General features: G+C 42.8%; 1 protein-coding gene across 5 annotated transcripts in view; it reads right to left on the reverse strand.

Annotated features, from left to right (window-relative positions):
* Positions 1–15,617, reverse strand: part of LOC110498462 (uncharacterized) — a 47,511-nt gene that overhangs the window by 27,339 nt on the left and 4,555 nt on the right. For 2 of the 5 annotated variants that reach the window (XM_090210506.1, XM_090210507.1), the window contains exons 1-2: positions 904–2,266; positions 26–156 (exon numbers count right to left, since the gene is read on the reverse strand). In XM_090210506.1, the coding sequence (XP_090066632.1) occupies positions 26–156; positions 904–1,186 (414 nt within the window). In that variant the 5' untranslated portion in view covers positions 1,187–2,266. Of the gene's footprint in view, positions 1–25; positions 157–903; positions 2,267–10,399; positions 10,528–10,751; positions 10,852–13,356; positions 15,331–15,481; positions 15,613–15,617 lie in introns of those variants that run through there. The other 3 variants (XM_090210505.1, XM_021575154.3, XM_090210508.1) reach the window with 3 other exon arrangements.

Consider the following 15,617-nt stretch of genomic DNA (forward strand, 5'->3'; position numbering starts at 1 on the left):
TTTTACATAACACTATTACACTAACCTCTATCATGATAATGTTCTGGGTTGAGGTTCCACTCCCCTCATCAACAGTGATTGGTTGGTCATCTCTCCATGTATTGTGTCCCGCTGGCTTCACAAAGCTCCTGTGGCCTCCAGTGAGATGTCCTTCACCTGAGAGAATGATTGGGGGTGAAAGAGGTGGTTCGGTTAGCTACGGTCAATGGAACGGTATATTGTACACTACAGACACTGTCTAGAATTGGCCAGGAAGTAAGATAACACTTCTCATAACTTCTTGATATACTATTTATTGATTAATGTCTTATGTTCCATGCATCACGTTTTTATTTTAGTAAATTATAGGAAATGCAGTAAATCAAGAATCTGGTAAGAATTCTGTTGTGGGTCATCTTTTATATGGTGCGTGGGTTACGATGATGCCACAACAAGGAGTACTCTTGTTGATGCTGTTTATTACCTTCCACAAGTAAGATATTCACACTGTGCTGTGGGAGTTTTGTAGCAACTAGCTATATCGGTTCGTTAGTATGTGTTGGGATGCTTAGCTTTGGCACAAGATGAGCAGTGTTTTAAGTTTCGTTAACCATCAAGCAAAAGACAATCACCAGACGCATGCCCACTATATATGAAATTCCCATGAACAACAGTAGCCAATAGGATTATAGGTGACGTGCCAACACATGGTGAGCAAAATAGAATCCCTGTGGTTTGAGGTGCAATGACTGTACAATAGCTACACTATGATATTGGCTCTTCTTTTCATAAGATAGCCAAGTAAATCAGGGGAATTATTGCATGCTATCCAAAAACTGACCCAAATCTGGGTAATACATCTAAACATATGTGCAGAGGGGAACCGGGCGACAGGCCGTTGCCGCCTCGGCCTGCAAAATGTACCTCTTGCCATTCCTCTGTATCGGTCGAGGATCTTGACACTACTGGGACGACTGGCGATGACGCGCTCTCGCATTGTCCTCTCTGCGCGCTCCCGTGACACCTTCAGTTCCAGTTGCTGTAGTTTCCTCCGCAATCCCCTGTTTTCTTTCTGGCTTTGAGTTACTTCCAAACGAAACACTGCATAGTCGTCGTCTACGAGTTTACAGATCTCTGCCACGGCAGCATTCGCTAGTACCTCCATGATGGAGGCTATTTGAGTGTGAAAACCCACACAGTTAGCCATTGTTAGCAGCTAGCTATCTTTACCTCGATAACATCTATAAACCAAGTCTTGTATCAAACGTGAATTAAAGACTACATGGTTTAAGTATGAGTTCCAGGGTGTTAATGAACGTCTAAATAACAATAAAAAAGCTGACGTGGAAATGGTTCTTGGTCTTCTTTGTTATCATGGCGTTCCATATTTATTTGTTTGCATGCCGCCACCTACTGTACAGGAGTGTGTGGTCGATCATGACAAAAATAAAAAAGTGGGACTTTAAAAATGCACCACCAATTAACCCTACACCTATATACACCACTATTTAATAAAACAATAAATTAACATCACCCCATTTCACTACTTTGACCCCAACTGATCCTACAATAGGCTGATGGCCTGGGGAGGACATTACTCTTTAATTTAACACACCTAGACTCTTTAATTTAACACACCTAGTCTCTTTTGCTGTAAAACCTTGTACATCCAAGTACTTCTCTGCAGCTGCCACCACAACAGCTATTTTCTGTGACTTTACATGCCATTACTGTGGTACAGTTCATAACCATGACAATGAATGCTAAGAAGCCAACCTTACCAAAGCACAAATTCGTATCACTATGTATTGGCCTAGGCCTACTACTCACACTTGACCCAGCCTCTCTCGCACTGGGCACTTCTGATCCCCAGCAACATGGGCACCCCCACAATTGACACTGTTTTTTCCACCGATACTACACATTCTGTTGTCCTATGCCCTCTTATCACATTTTGGAATCTCACTCCTACACACTTCTGCAATATGACCATAAGCTTGGCATCTGAAACACCTTAGTGGGTTCAGCACAAAAGCTCTAATGGGACAACTGACATATCCTAACATGACTTCAGCAGGTAAAGACTGCTTCAAAACTCAAAAGGATAGACCGTGTCTTCTCAGTTTCACCACGCTTGCCACCGGGTCTGCGTCACACCAAACGGCGGGCATCACAGACACAGGGAAGCTTCCATTTCCATTGCTCCACTTCAACGTCACCCCAGTAATCACTCCGTTCAAGTCACAGGTCTTGTCCCGAGGCATGTGATGCGAAGCGCCCGCTCCCTCTGGGCAGAAGAAAACCAGAAATCATCACAAGTCCACTTCGAGCTACCTTCACCAATTTAACAGTATCCACATACTTTTGTACCCAGCTTGAGACTACATATGGGGAAGCCATATGCAGGGCTCTACTTACCCCAAAAATTCCACTCTCATTGGGACAGAACCATCCTTTGCATGACCATCGGGGTGAGGTTGGACTCTGAGGTCTTCACCACACTTGCCACCGCAGGTAATTCATCCTCACGCTCATCAGGTTAAATTTCTGAGCCATCAGAAACAGCAGAGTATGGTTTGTACTTGGCGCCATTATTCCTCAACACACAACTTCCCACTGCACTAGGTTCTTCTTCCTCGCTGTCCATATCCACATCTCTTCGTTCACCGCCCTTATGCCGCACCTTCACCCACTGTATTGTTTGCAGAACATGCACTGATGGCCTTTCTCCAATACCCAACATCTGTTCCTTAGTCCAATAGTCTGGCCAATAGTCTGGCTCCATGCTCGCCAAACGTGGGCTACTCTGCATCTGAGAGCATGGTCCGTAAGCATTCCAGTTTCCCAGAAGTGACCGGAAAATTACTGTTCTGTGACTTACTGCCTTGCTTCAATGTTCTTGCCACTGTTCACTTCTGTTTACAATAGGATCTTATTGGTTCACATCATAGAAACAAAGGGTGTTGTTGAATGAAAAAGGTATGCACACGGTTCTTCGAAGTACATTACACATCAAATCTCCTATTCATGATCACTATATTTCAAGCTCAGACCAGACTGGTTTAGAAAGAACAGTGTGTTTAGCAAGAATAGAGTAGAAAATAATATAATTACTTTATTCCAGATACATCACATAAGAAAAATAAATAGTCAACTGTCCTTGTTCTAGCCCAGGTTTACTGTCTCTCTAAAAACCGGTACTTACACATGCCTGTTTCAAATGACAAGTTAACAAAGGGTTAATGAGGGGTATGTGGTTAATTACCCTCCTGAACAGGAGTTAAAAGGATGTACACCAGTTTGAGGAGACCAGTCAGTCTGGAATGTCAAGTAAAGGTGCACATTTGTTTAATATTTCACCTCAGTCATCACAAGACCTGAAGCCTTCAGGCCATTTACTGCAAACAGCTTGAGGTCAAGGACTATTTGTAAAGATCCCATACCACAGATGATAGATCGATAAACTTGTGAGTTCTGGGGTTTTTCATGAAAGAAACAGTTAAGAGGGACTTGGCTTGAGGATGTTTTGGTCGTTGTTGCATTGAGGAACACAGTGACGTACATCAGTATAAATAAAGCCAACTTTGAGTGTGTGACTTGTGTCGCTGAGTAAGTCAACTATTGAGTGGCGACGTTTGCTACAGCCAGGGGAGATTCATAACAATAATACAGATAATAACCGATATGGGAGATTAAAGTTGATACAGGGGAGGAAAAATATATATATTTACCGACAACTCTTACCTACTACCTAGTGCCATGGGAGGGCTATAGGGGAAAGGTCACAGTAAGGGATGTTTTTTGGACTTGATCCCCAATGAAAGCATGACCTCAGGTTTACATAATCTCAGCAGACCTGGCTTGTCATAAAGGTGTTATAAAAAAAGAGAGGGAAAATTCAGAGGGTAAATATACTGAACAAAAATATAAACGCAACATGTACAGTGGGGCAAAAAAGTATTCAGTCAGCCACCAATTGTGCAAGTTCTCCCACTTAAAAAGATATGAGAGGCCTGTAATTTCCATCATAGGTACACTTCAACTATGACAGACAAAATTAGAAAAAAAATCCAGAAAATCACATTGTAGGATTTTTTATGAATTTATTTGCAAATTATGGTGGAAAATAAGCATTTGGTCACCTACAAACAAGCAAGATATCTGGCTCTCACAGACCTTTAACTTCTTCTTTAAGAGGCTCCTCTGGCCTCCACTCGTTACCTGTATTAATGGTACCTGTTTGAACTTGTTAGCAGTATAAAAAGACACCTGTCCACAACCTCAAACAGTCACACTCCAAACTCCACTATAGCCAAGACCAAAGAGCTGTCAAAGGACACCAGAAACAAAATTGTAGACCTGCATCAGGCTGGGAAGACTGAATCTGCAATAGGTAAGCAGCTTGGTTTGAAGAAATCAACTGTGGGAGCAATTATTAGGAAATGGAAGACATACAAGACCACTGATAATCTCCCTCGATCTGGGGCTCCACGCAAGATCTCACCCCATGGGGTCAAAATGATCACAAAAACGCTGAAGATGAAACGTTGGCCGGGTCTTTCAGCATGACAATGATCCCAAACACACCGCCCGGGCAACGAAGGAGTGGCTTCGTCAGAAGCATTTCAAGGTCCTGGAGTGGCCTAGCCAGTCTCCAGATCTCAACCCCATAGAAAATCTTTGGAGGGAGTTGAAAGTGTTGTCCAGCAACAGCCCCAAAACATCACTGCTCTAGAGGAGATCTGCATGGAGGAATGGGCCAAAATACCAGCAACAGTGTGTGAAAACCTTGTGAAGACTTACAGAAAACGTTTGACCTCTGTCATTGCCAACAAAGGGTATATAACAGTATTGAGAAACTTTTGTTATTGACCAAATACTTATTTTCCACCATAATTTGCAAATAAATTCATTAAAAATCCTACAATGTGATTTTCTGGATGTTTTTCCCTCATTTTGTCTGTCATAGTGTACATAGTGTAAGTGTACATTTGATGAAAAGTACAGGCCTCATCTTTTTAAGTGGGAGAACTTGCACAATTGGTGGCTGACTAAATACTTTTTTGCCCCACTGTATATATATATATATATATTCATGTCATATAGTCATTAGTCAACTAACAAGTCATTAGTAACTTCAAACAGTGAATGCTAGCGATGGCTAACTATGCTAACTATCCTACCAGTCTGTTTAAATTAGTGTTAGCATGCTAATAGCACTCCCTGCACCCTGAAATGTATATTATTAGGGGTATGCAGTAGGTTGATAATGATATCAACAAAGTATGGGACATTTCAAATAAAAATTCCCAGCTAATGAGAAAACAGTCATAGTATTTAAAGTAAGAGAATGAACAAGATTTAACAAGGCAACCTTGGTTCTAATTTGCATGGGCCCCAATGGCAGATTTTTTTTTACACCCATCCCCGAGGGGTGGGGCATGGACACTGAAATGTCATTCCCGTGAGGGACTACAAAATGAAGTACAGTACTTTTATTGCACAAAACGATAATAACTTTTCTCACTATGTTAACGCTTTACATTTTCGGTAAATCTGCTATCCTCGCTGCTGTGCCCCCCGCCCTCAGCACATACTCAATTTGTTGCGGCAAGGACTCCAGAAGGTGTTGACAGCATTTCACAGGGATGCTGGCCCATGTTGACTCCAATGCTTCCCACAGTTGTGTCAAGTTGGCTGGATGTCCTTTGGGTGGTGGACCATTCTTGATACACACGGGAAACTCTTGAGCGTGAAAAACCTTGCAGCATTCTTGACACAAACCGGTGTAACTGGCACCTACTACCATACCCAATTTAAAGTCACTTAAATCTTTTGTCTTGCCCATTCAACCTCTGAATGGCACACATACACAATCCATGTCTCAATTGTCTCAAGGCTTAAAAATCATTCCCTTCAACTATACTGATTGAAGTGGATTTAACAAGTGACATCAATAAGGAATCTTTGATTTCACCTGGATTCACCTGGTCAGTCTGTCATGGAAAGAGCAGGTGTTCATAATGTTTTGTTGTAGTTGTCACTTTTCATCAGTGAAGCATTGTTCCAAACACCATCATAGCATCTCCTCTGCCTCATCATACTCATTCTTTCCTCAGTTCACCTCATCCAGTTCCCTCCTACATCCAAAACCAACAGAATGAACTATAAACAAACTAACTAGTACTACATTACATGTCACTATACTCTATACAAAGGCCGTGTACACTCTGCTGGAGTATCCTGAGTTTGATCCTCTATGAGAAACTCTTCCAGCAGTGAGTACAAGCAAACAGCCATTATTCCGTGTGGACCTTCAGGTGCATCTTCAGATGGTGCTGGTGAGAGAACCTCTTCTCATTTTGGGGAAAGCTGTAGGGTTTCTCCCGTGTGGACCCTCTGGTGCCTCTTCAGGCTGGACGAGAGGTATAATGGGCCCAGCACAGGGGGCAGCCAAACGGTTTCTCCCCCATGTGCATCCTCTGGTGGATCTCCACCTGTTAAGGGAAACTTAAGACTTTCCCACAAAACGAACACTGCCACCATTCTTATTCCCACCGTATCTACTGATTGCGTTACAACTACTGTCATTTGTAGCCATTTAATGTTGAGGCACTGGCATTGTGTGAGGTCTTGTTTAACATTAATGTCTGTCTTGTCGCAGGGTTCATGTTCCAGTTGATAGATCCTTGCTCCTGCCAAACACTATGCCACACCCACGGACACAATTTTCTTCTCCGCAATGAGTACCTCCCCGACCCTTCACGGAATGCTAACACATTCAAGGCCGTCTGATTGGTCCAGAAACCGATGGGTTGGGCCAGAGCCAGAACACACGTGGGTAAAGCGGAGGTTTGAAAATTCTTCTATGGCTTTGATACTCTAAACCCTAAACTTAAACTAAATATTGTAATAAATCTTGTGGAAAGTTGAGGTGAATAAACTGCTTGGAGTAACCCTGGATTGTATACTGTCATGGTCAAAACATGTTGATGCAACAGTAGCTAAGATGGGGAGAAGTCTGTCCATAATAAAGCACTGCTCTGACTTCTTAACAACACTATCAACAAGGCAGGTCCTACAGGCCATTGTTTTGTCACACCTGGACTACTTTCCAGGTGCCACAAATAGGAAAATTACAATTGGCTAAGAACAGGGCAGCACGGCTGGCCCTTAAATGTACACGGAGAGCTAACATTAATAATATGCATGTCAATCTCTCATGGCTCAAAGTAGAGGAGAGATTGACTTTATTTTACTTATTTTTATTTAACCTTTATTTAACCAGGTAGGCAAGTTGAGAAGAAGTTCTCATTTACAATTGCGACCTGGCCAAGATAAAGCAAAGCAGTTCGACACATACAACGACACAGAGTTACACATGGAGTAAAACAAACATACAGTCAATAATACAGTATGAACAAGTCTATATATGATGTGAGCAAATGAGGTGAGATAAGGGAGGTAAAGGCAAAAAAAAGGCCATGGTGGCAAAGTAATTACAATATAGCAAGTAAAACACTGGAATGGTAGATTTGCAGTGGAAGAATGTGCAAAGTAGAAATACAAATAATGGGGTGCAAAGGAGCAAAATAAATGAATAAATAAATACAGTAGGGAAAGAGGTAGTTGTTTGGGCTAAATTATAGATGGGCTATGTACAGCAGCAGTAATCTGTGAGCTGCTCTGACAGCTGGTGCTTAAAGCTAGTGAGGGAGATGTGTTTCCAGTTTCAGAGATTTTTGTAGTTCGTTCCAGTCATTGGCAGCAGAGAACTGGAAGGAGAGGCGGCCAAAGAAAGAATTGGTTTTGGGGTGACTAGAGATATACCTGCTGGAGCGCGTGCTACAGGTGGGTGATGCTATGGTGACCAGCGAGCTGAGATAAGGGGGGACTTTACCTAGCAGGGTCTTGTAGATGACATGGATCCAGTGGGTTTGGCGACGAGTATGAAGCGAGGGCCAGCCAACGAGAGAGTACAGGTCGCAATGGTGGGTAGTATATGGGGCTTTGGTGACAAAACGGATGGCACTCTGCATCCAATTTGTTGAGTAGGGTATTGGAGGCTATTTTGTAAATGACATCGCCGAAGTCGAGGATTGGTAGGATGGTCAGTTTTACAAGGGTATGTTTGGCAGCATGAGTGAAGGATGATTTGTTGTGAAATAGGAAGCCAATTCTAGATTTAACTTTGGATTGGAGATGTTTGATGTGGGTCTGGAAGGAGAGTTTACAGTCTAACCAGACTCCTGGGTATTTGTAGTTGTCCACGTATTCTAAGTCAGAGCCCTCCAGAGTAGTGATGTTGGACAGGCGGGCAGGTGCAGGCAGCGATCAGTTGAAGAGCATGCATTTAGTTTTACTTGTATTTAAGAGCAATTGGAGGCCACGGAAGGAGAGTTGTATGGCATTGAAGCTTGCCTGGAGGGTTGTTAACACAGTGTCCTTCATCACTTCATCACTACTTGTTTTGTAAGAAGTGTTGAAATGTTGAATGCACTGAGCTGTCTGGTTAAACTACTAGCAAACAGCCCGGACACCCATGCATACCACACAAGACATGCCACCAGAGACCTCTTCACAGTTCCAAAGTCCAGAACAGAATATGGGAGGCACACAGTACTACATAGAGCCATGACTACATGGAACTCTATTCCACATCAGGTAACTGATGCAAGCAGTAGAATCAGATTTAAAAAACAGATAAATACACCTTCTGGAACAGTGAGGACTGTGAAGAGACACACAGGCACAAACACAAGCATACATATGCTAAAAGACACACTCTACACACACGTATACATGGATTTTGTGTTGTAGATATGTGGCAGTGGAGTAGTGGCCTGAGGGCACATAATTCATGTGTTGTGAAAAGTGCTTATGAAATGTAATGTCATTAATATTTTTATTTGTATATACAGTAGCTGCCTTAAAGGAAAGGTTCACCCATTTTGAATGTTATACTGTTTTTGTGCATCTCTGAGTAATGTTCTCGCAATTCCCTGGGCCATGTCATGTTTTCATGTGCATCTGAGTTATTGGCATTCAAGCAGGCAGAAATCTGTCCGGTATGACGTAGAGCTGTGATGAAGTCTCGCTCACTACACTGGAAGTTAATAGGAATACGACTTTAAGATCGCGAAAACGTCTATCATACATGTCAGATTTAAATTCTGGCCGATGTCATAACTCGGGAGGATGTCTTCTCTCGAATGAGCCATTGAACATATTTTTGCGATATTCCTACCTCGAGAAATGTGTCATTTAACGGAGGGCCTAGCACATTTTTCCTATTTGTCTGCCTCTTTAGTCCAGGGTGCATTGCATGGTGCCGTTGACAGAGATGTTACAGAAAGGAGATCGGAATCCAATGAATGAAGCAACGTATAACGTCTCACCCAGCAGACTGTCAACCAATCGCATTCATGTCATCATACTGCGTCACGAGGTTTCTAAGCTAATCGTCAGGCAATCCCTTCTCAAAGTCAGTGTATATGTCAAGAAACATGACAATATTTCTCTAAAGTACATAATGTCACAATTCCAAAGCTATATGATATTACAGGTAGCAAGTTAATTATGTCAAATCTCTGAAAATATTTGTAATGTTGTACTTCTTGTTGACAAAATTTGTGCTAATGTTGGGTTTTTGAATTGCCCAGAATGCACCGTGCGTCCCAATGACATAGCATGGGCAATGTTTCCCATCTCCTCAAAAGTACATCTGCCGTTGCGAATGTTAGACTCCACCCTGTGAGGCACAATCAGCAGGTTGAATGTGGTGATTTTGATACTGCAGTTTGTTTAGGCGATTTTACAGCTAACTAGCTACGTTACATGCTGATATTATATTTGTTATTCCTGTTTTCTAGCTATGTTTGCTAGCTTGCTAGCTAGCCAGCTAATAGAAAAAGCATTGCATTGTGTAGCAGACTTGAGTGGCAACAGATTTCCACAACGATTTCCTTCATAAATTCAAATACAAAATACTTTGATTGGTTAGAGACGATACAATCGCTGATGACTTTGTGTTGTACAACGCCCCTTGTCATCACAAGCGACTTCAATGATGGGAGTCTCAGACTAAAGTATGTAGTGAATGACAAAGAAGCAAAATCATTTGGTGTGAGTCATCAGGCTAATAGAAGGCAGGCTAAAGGCAGCACCTGTTAGGGGGTTAACCTGATGCGCCATCAGTCTCTGCGAATCACAACTATAGGAGCATCACTAGCCGAGTCTGTGTCTGTTCTTTCCAACCGCATATAGACAACGTCCCTGGTGACCAAATCTACACCTCGCCCTGGTCTCAGCCAATCTGTTGTCATGGAGATGTTGTTTTGTGTTTGACTGTCTGCTTCTGGTTGTGGTTAACAGTGTTGTTCCCCAGCCCAGAGTTGAGGGCAATTTCCCTTCCACTGACCTCCGATATGTCGCCTCTGGTCCTGGCCTGCTTAGTGATTCCGTCCCCAGGGACCTTGGCTGCAACAGTCTGGGTCTGGGAATCCAAGACGGCCGCCCAGTCTCCTCTGTTAGCCTTCAGCCAACCACCTGCAGGAAGAGGTTACAAAATAAACTTTACAAACATGGCAGAGAACTCTACATATGGAGTCCATTACCCAGTCAAGTTCAAACATGTTTGTTTTAGTATATAAACATAAGTTGTATTTATTTCATTTTATGCAGGTGAATATCTTCCTATTGATGCATATATACACACGGTATAATCCTGAAGACACACACAGATATGTTCTCTATATGTATTTCTCCCTTACCTTGATCCCACATCTTTAGTTCACTCTCTGGTCTGTCCTCTATTGTCTCCACTTTGACCAGCTGTTTGACCAGAGTTAGCACTGGTGTGTAAAATTACCTCTAACTTCCTGTATACTGGACGCAGAGAAAAAAATGGTATCCACAAGTTAATCTGACTTATCCCTTTAATGGTTTGATAATTCAAAGGCATGGTCCCAGACTTAAGACAAACTTGATCAAGACCCAGGCCCATATCTACAAAGTGTCTTGGAGTAGGAGTGCTGATATAGGATCTGTCCATACAATCTTATTTATTATGAACTAAGATCAGCACTCCTACTCTTACATAATTCTCGGGATAGATACCCTGAGTAGAAGTGCTGATTGGGGATCAGGTCTTATTCATTACAGTCTAAAAAGGCTAAACTGATCCTAGATCAGCACACCTAATGTAAGAGGCTTTGTGGATATGGGCCCTGACCTAATACCATTCAGACAGTAGTTCACACTGGGCTCACCTCAGTGAGACTGTGTGTGTTCCTGTGCTGCTCAGCTGGTTCCTCTGTGGGTTCAGGAGGTGTAGTCTGGTTGTCTTCTGTGACCATGGTCCCCTCAGGGTTCCCCAGACCCTCCTCACAACCCTCCTCCTTCACCAGCAGCACCTCTGGACCCTCCTCCTCCTGGAAGAGACAGGTAATACAGATTACACAGACATACACTTCCTCAGGTATGTACACACACAGATAAACACACCTTCAACATGGAGTGTTTACCCATCCCAACTACGTTTGAGTCCTATACTGTAGTTATAGAATTACTTAATTGTTGTTAAACCCATCATGGTGGACATAAATAGGTTGTTGTGGGTAAATAAGTCAGCTATGATAAGTCAAAAGTCATCATCAGACAAACCTGACTAAACTATTTTGACGTGTACAGTATGTGTTTGTTAGTGTGTGGGTATGTGTAGGTATATTTAGTAAGTGTATATTTGTTATAAAGCGCTGTCGTGTGTATGCAGTATAGGGTGAGCTCAGATCTAATGTACAGTTAATTCAGAAAGTATTCAGACCGCCTGACTTTTTCCACATTTTGTTACATTAGATTTATTCTAAAATGTTTTAAATCATTCCCCCCCTCTTCAATCTATACACAATACCCCATAAGGACAAAGCAAAAACATGGTTAGACATTTTTGCTAATTTATTAAACATAAAATAAATCACATTTACATAAGTATTCAACCCTTTCCTCAATACTTTGTTGAAGCAACTTTGCCAGCCTGGAGTCTTCTTGGGTATAACGCTACAAGCTTGGCACACCTGTATTTGGGGAGTTTCTCCCATTCTTCTCTGTAGATCCTCTCAAGCTCGGTCATGTTGGATGGGGAGCATAGCTGAAAAGCTATTTTCAGGTCTTTCCAGAGATGTTCGATCGGGTTCAAGTCCGGGCTCTAGCTGGGCCACTCAAGGATATTCAGAGATTTGTCCCAAAGCCACTCCTGCGTTGTCTTGGCTGTGTGCTTAGGGTCGTTGTCCGGTTGGAAGGTGAACCTTCGCCCCCAGTCTGAGGTCCTGAGCGGTCTGGAGCAGGATTTCATCAAGGATCTCTTTACTGTGCTCCGTTAATTTTTCCCTCAATCCTGTTAAGTCTCCCAGTCCCTGCCTCTGAAAAACATCCCCACAGCATGATGCTGCCACCACCATGCTTCACCGTAGTGATGGTGCCAGGTTTCCGCCAAACTTGATGCTTGGCATTCAGAACAAAGAGTTCCATCTTGGTTTCAACAGACCAAAGAATCTTGTTTCTCATGGTCTGAGAGTCCTTTAGGTGCATTTTGGCAAACTACAAGCAGGATGTCATGTACATTTTACTGAGGAGTGGCTTCCGTCTGGCCACTCTACCATAAAGGCTTGATTGGTGGAGTGCTGCAGAGATGTATGTCCTTCTGGAAGGTTCTCCCATCTCCACAGATGAACTCTGGCAGAGTGACCATCAGGTTCTTGGTCACCTCCCTGACCAAGGCCCTTCTCCCCCGATTGCTCAGCTTGGCCAGGCGACCAGCTCTAGGAAGAGTCTTGGTGGTTCCAAACTTATTCCATTTAAGAAGAATGAAGGCCACTGTGTTCTTGGGGCCCTTCAATCCTGAAGACATTTTTTGGTACCCTTCCCCAGATCTGTGCCTCGACACAATCCTGTCTCCGAGCTTTACGGTCAATTCCTTCTACCTAATGGCGTGGTTTTTGCTCTGACATTAACTGTCAACTGTGAGACCTTATATAGAAAGGTGTGTGCCTTTCCAAATCATGTCCAATCAATTTAATTTACCACAGGTGGACTCCAATCAAGATGTTGAAACCTCTCAAGGATGATCAATGGAAACAGGATGCACCTGAGCTCAATTTCGAGTCTCATAGCAAAGGGTCTGAATACTTATGTAAATTTGTTGTTTTTTTTCTTTCTAAAAACCTGTTTCCACTTTGTCCTTATGGGGTAGATGAGGGGAATTTTTTTTTTAAACATTTTAGAAAAAGACACAAAAGTAACAATGTGAAAAAGTCAAGTGGTCTGAATACTTTCCGAATGCACTGTATATTAAAGGGAATTTCAATGAAAGTCTTAGAATTAAAAGTCCCATTTTGTGTTTATTAAACAAACAAGTTTTAAATACACCATATTAAAACCACACATACAATGTCTCAACTACTTGATAAACTGCATACATTTTCTCTTTAAAAATAGTCTTTGGGAAAGAATTAAGTAGTTGGATGTAATGAAATATAGCCTACACAGTACAAACACAATAAGTAACAGACTTGTTAGGCTTATTATTGCCTAAAAATTACACATTGTCTGGATGACAATTCTACCCAGGAATATTCAACACTGAAATCTGTTACTCTCATTATTCCAAATTCATCTGTGGATCTTTTCTACTGACAACAATTAAAATGAATCTTTGTCTATAATGCAAGGTTTGTCAAAACGTCAGAAGCGATCAAGTGGAATGTTTACTTCCTATGTTATAGAGTGAAATGGTTTTCCTGCTGATGCAATATTCTACCAAGGAATATTCAACACTGAAATCTATTCCTCTCATTATTACAAATGTTTTCTGCAGAAAAGACCCACAGATGCATTTGAAATTACGAGAGTAACAGATTTCAGTGTTTAGTATTCCTTGGTAGAATAGTGCATCAGCAGGAAAACCATTCCACTCTATAACATAGGAAGTAAACATTCCACTTGATCACTTATGACGTTTAGATCAAACGCTGTATTTAAAGGAAAATTAAATTTTCTTTGTTTTCTGCAGAAAAGACCCACAGATACAAAGAAAATGTAATTTTCCTTTAAATACAGCGTTTGATCTAAACGTCATAAGCTACGTTATAGAGTGGAATGGTTTTTCTGCTGGTGTGTCCTGAGGTAACTCCTTTCTGAGAACCTCTACCTGCAGTGTGTTCAGGCGAACAGCCTCTCTCCCGTGTGGACCTTCAAGTGCATCTTCAAATGGTGGTGGCGAGAGAACCTCTTCTCACACTGGGGGCAGCTGTAAGGTTTCTCCCCTGTGTGGACCCTCTGATGCCTCTTCAGGTCACCAGCCTGGGTGAAGCGCATGTGACACTGTGTACAGCTGTAGGGTTTCTCCCCTGTGTGGACCCTCTGGTGGATCTCAACCTTCTGGGAGCAGCTGAAACCTTTGTTACAGAACATGCAGAGGAACCGTTTTTCTTTACTACCGCCTGATATTGCTCCCCTTCCCTGGGCCTGGGCTCTAGCCCTGTCATTGGAGTTCAATACCTGATCGAAAATGATGCGGCCGTCTGAATCGGGAGGTGCCATTGACGTAGACACTGAGTTGCGATCCCTGAATGCGTGTAAAGGGGAGTGGGTTGCAACATTTAGATTTGTCTCTAAGCTTTCCCTGTAGTCTAAGAAGTCATTGGTGTTGCCCTGTGAGTGTCCTTCAAAAAAGCGAGTCTCGTCTGCATTCCATGTCAGAGATGTGTCGCCCTCCACTTTCACAGTCACCTCATCTACGACTATAACCTCCCCTTTCTTATCTAGGCACCCTTCAGAGTATACACTACTACTATACCGGTTCCAGTCCCCTCTAGACAGATCAGTCTGTGTCTCTAAACCCAAGGATATGTTGCCAGGGTCCATCTCTGTAGTGTAAGAACAAGACGGATCATCACCACCAGTGTCTAATGTTTCACCATCCCCACGGGAATGAACAGGCCTCTGGCTCTGGTTAAATACCGGTAAATACTCTGAGCTGGGAGCAGGAGGACAGTTCAGTGGCCCCAGCCCCAGTCTCTCTGGATCTGATAATTGGTCAGATTCTGTGTGTAAGAGCCTTTGTGTTGCAATTAAATTCTTAGTGTCGGTCTCTGACTTGAGTACGGTGTCCGGGCTTCCACTGACCTCCGTGATGCTGCACCGGTTCCTTGGCTCGTGAGCAGCGGGGTCCTCTGTGGCTTCATAGGGCACTCCAGCTGCTCCAGTCTGGATGTCTCTGCTGTGCCGTGGGTTCTCCTCTCCTTCAGATCTCTCCTGCTCGGCCTCAGAACCTGCAGCCTCTGCATCTCCAGACTGACACAAGAAGGAATTTGATAACAACGTCATAGGGAAGTCTCCCCTATGGCAGATAAATTAGGATGTACATGTAAGCAAGTGAATAGCGAAGGGGAGCCTTTCTGAAACCTGTCATATTTTGATGTACGGTAATTTTAATCACACATACCTCTATTACGATAACGTGCTGGGTTGATGTTCCACTCCCTTCATCTACAGCTACGGGTTGGTCATTTCTCCATGTATTGCGGCCCACTGGCTTCACAACGTTCCTGTGACCTCCAGTGAGATTTCCTTCACCTGAG

The sequence above is a fragment of the Oncorhynchus mykiss genome, chromosome 19 (assembly GCF_057628025.1).
Source record: "Oncorhynchus mykiss isolate SJ-2025 chromosome 19, ASM5762802v1, whole genome shotgun sequence".
Taxonomy (NCBI): domain Eukaryota; kingdom Metazoa; phylum Chordata; class Actinopteri; order Salmoniformes; family Salmonidae; genus Oncorhynchus; species Oncorhynchus mykiss.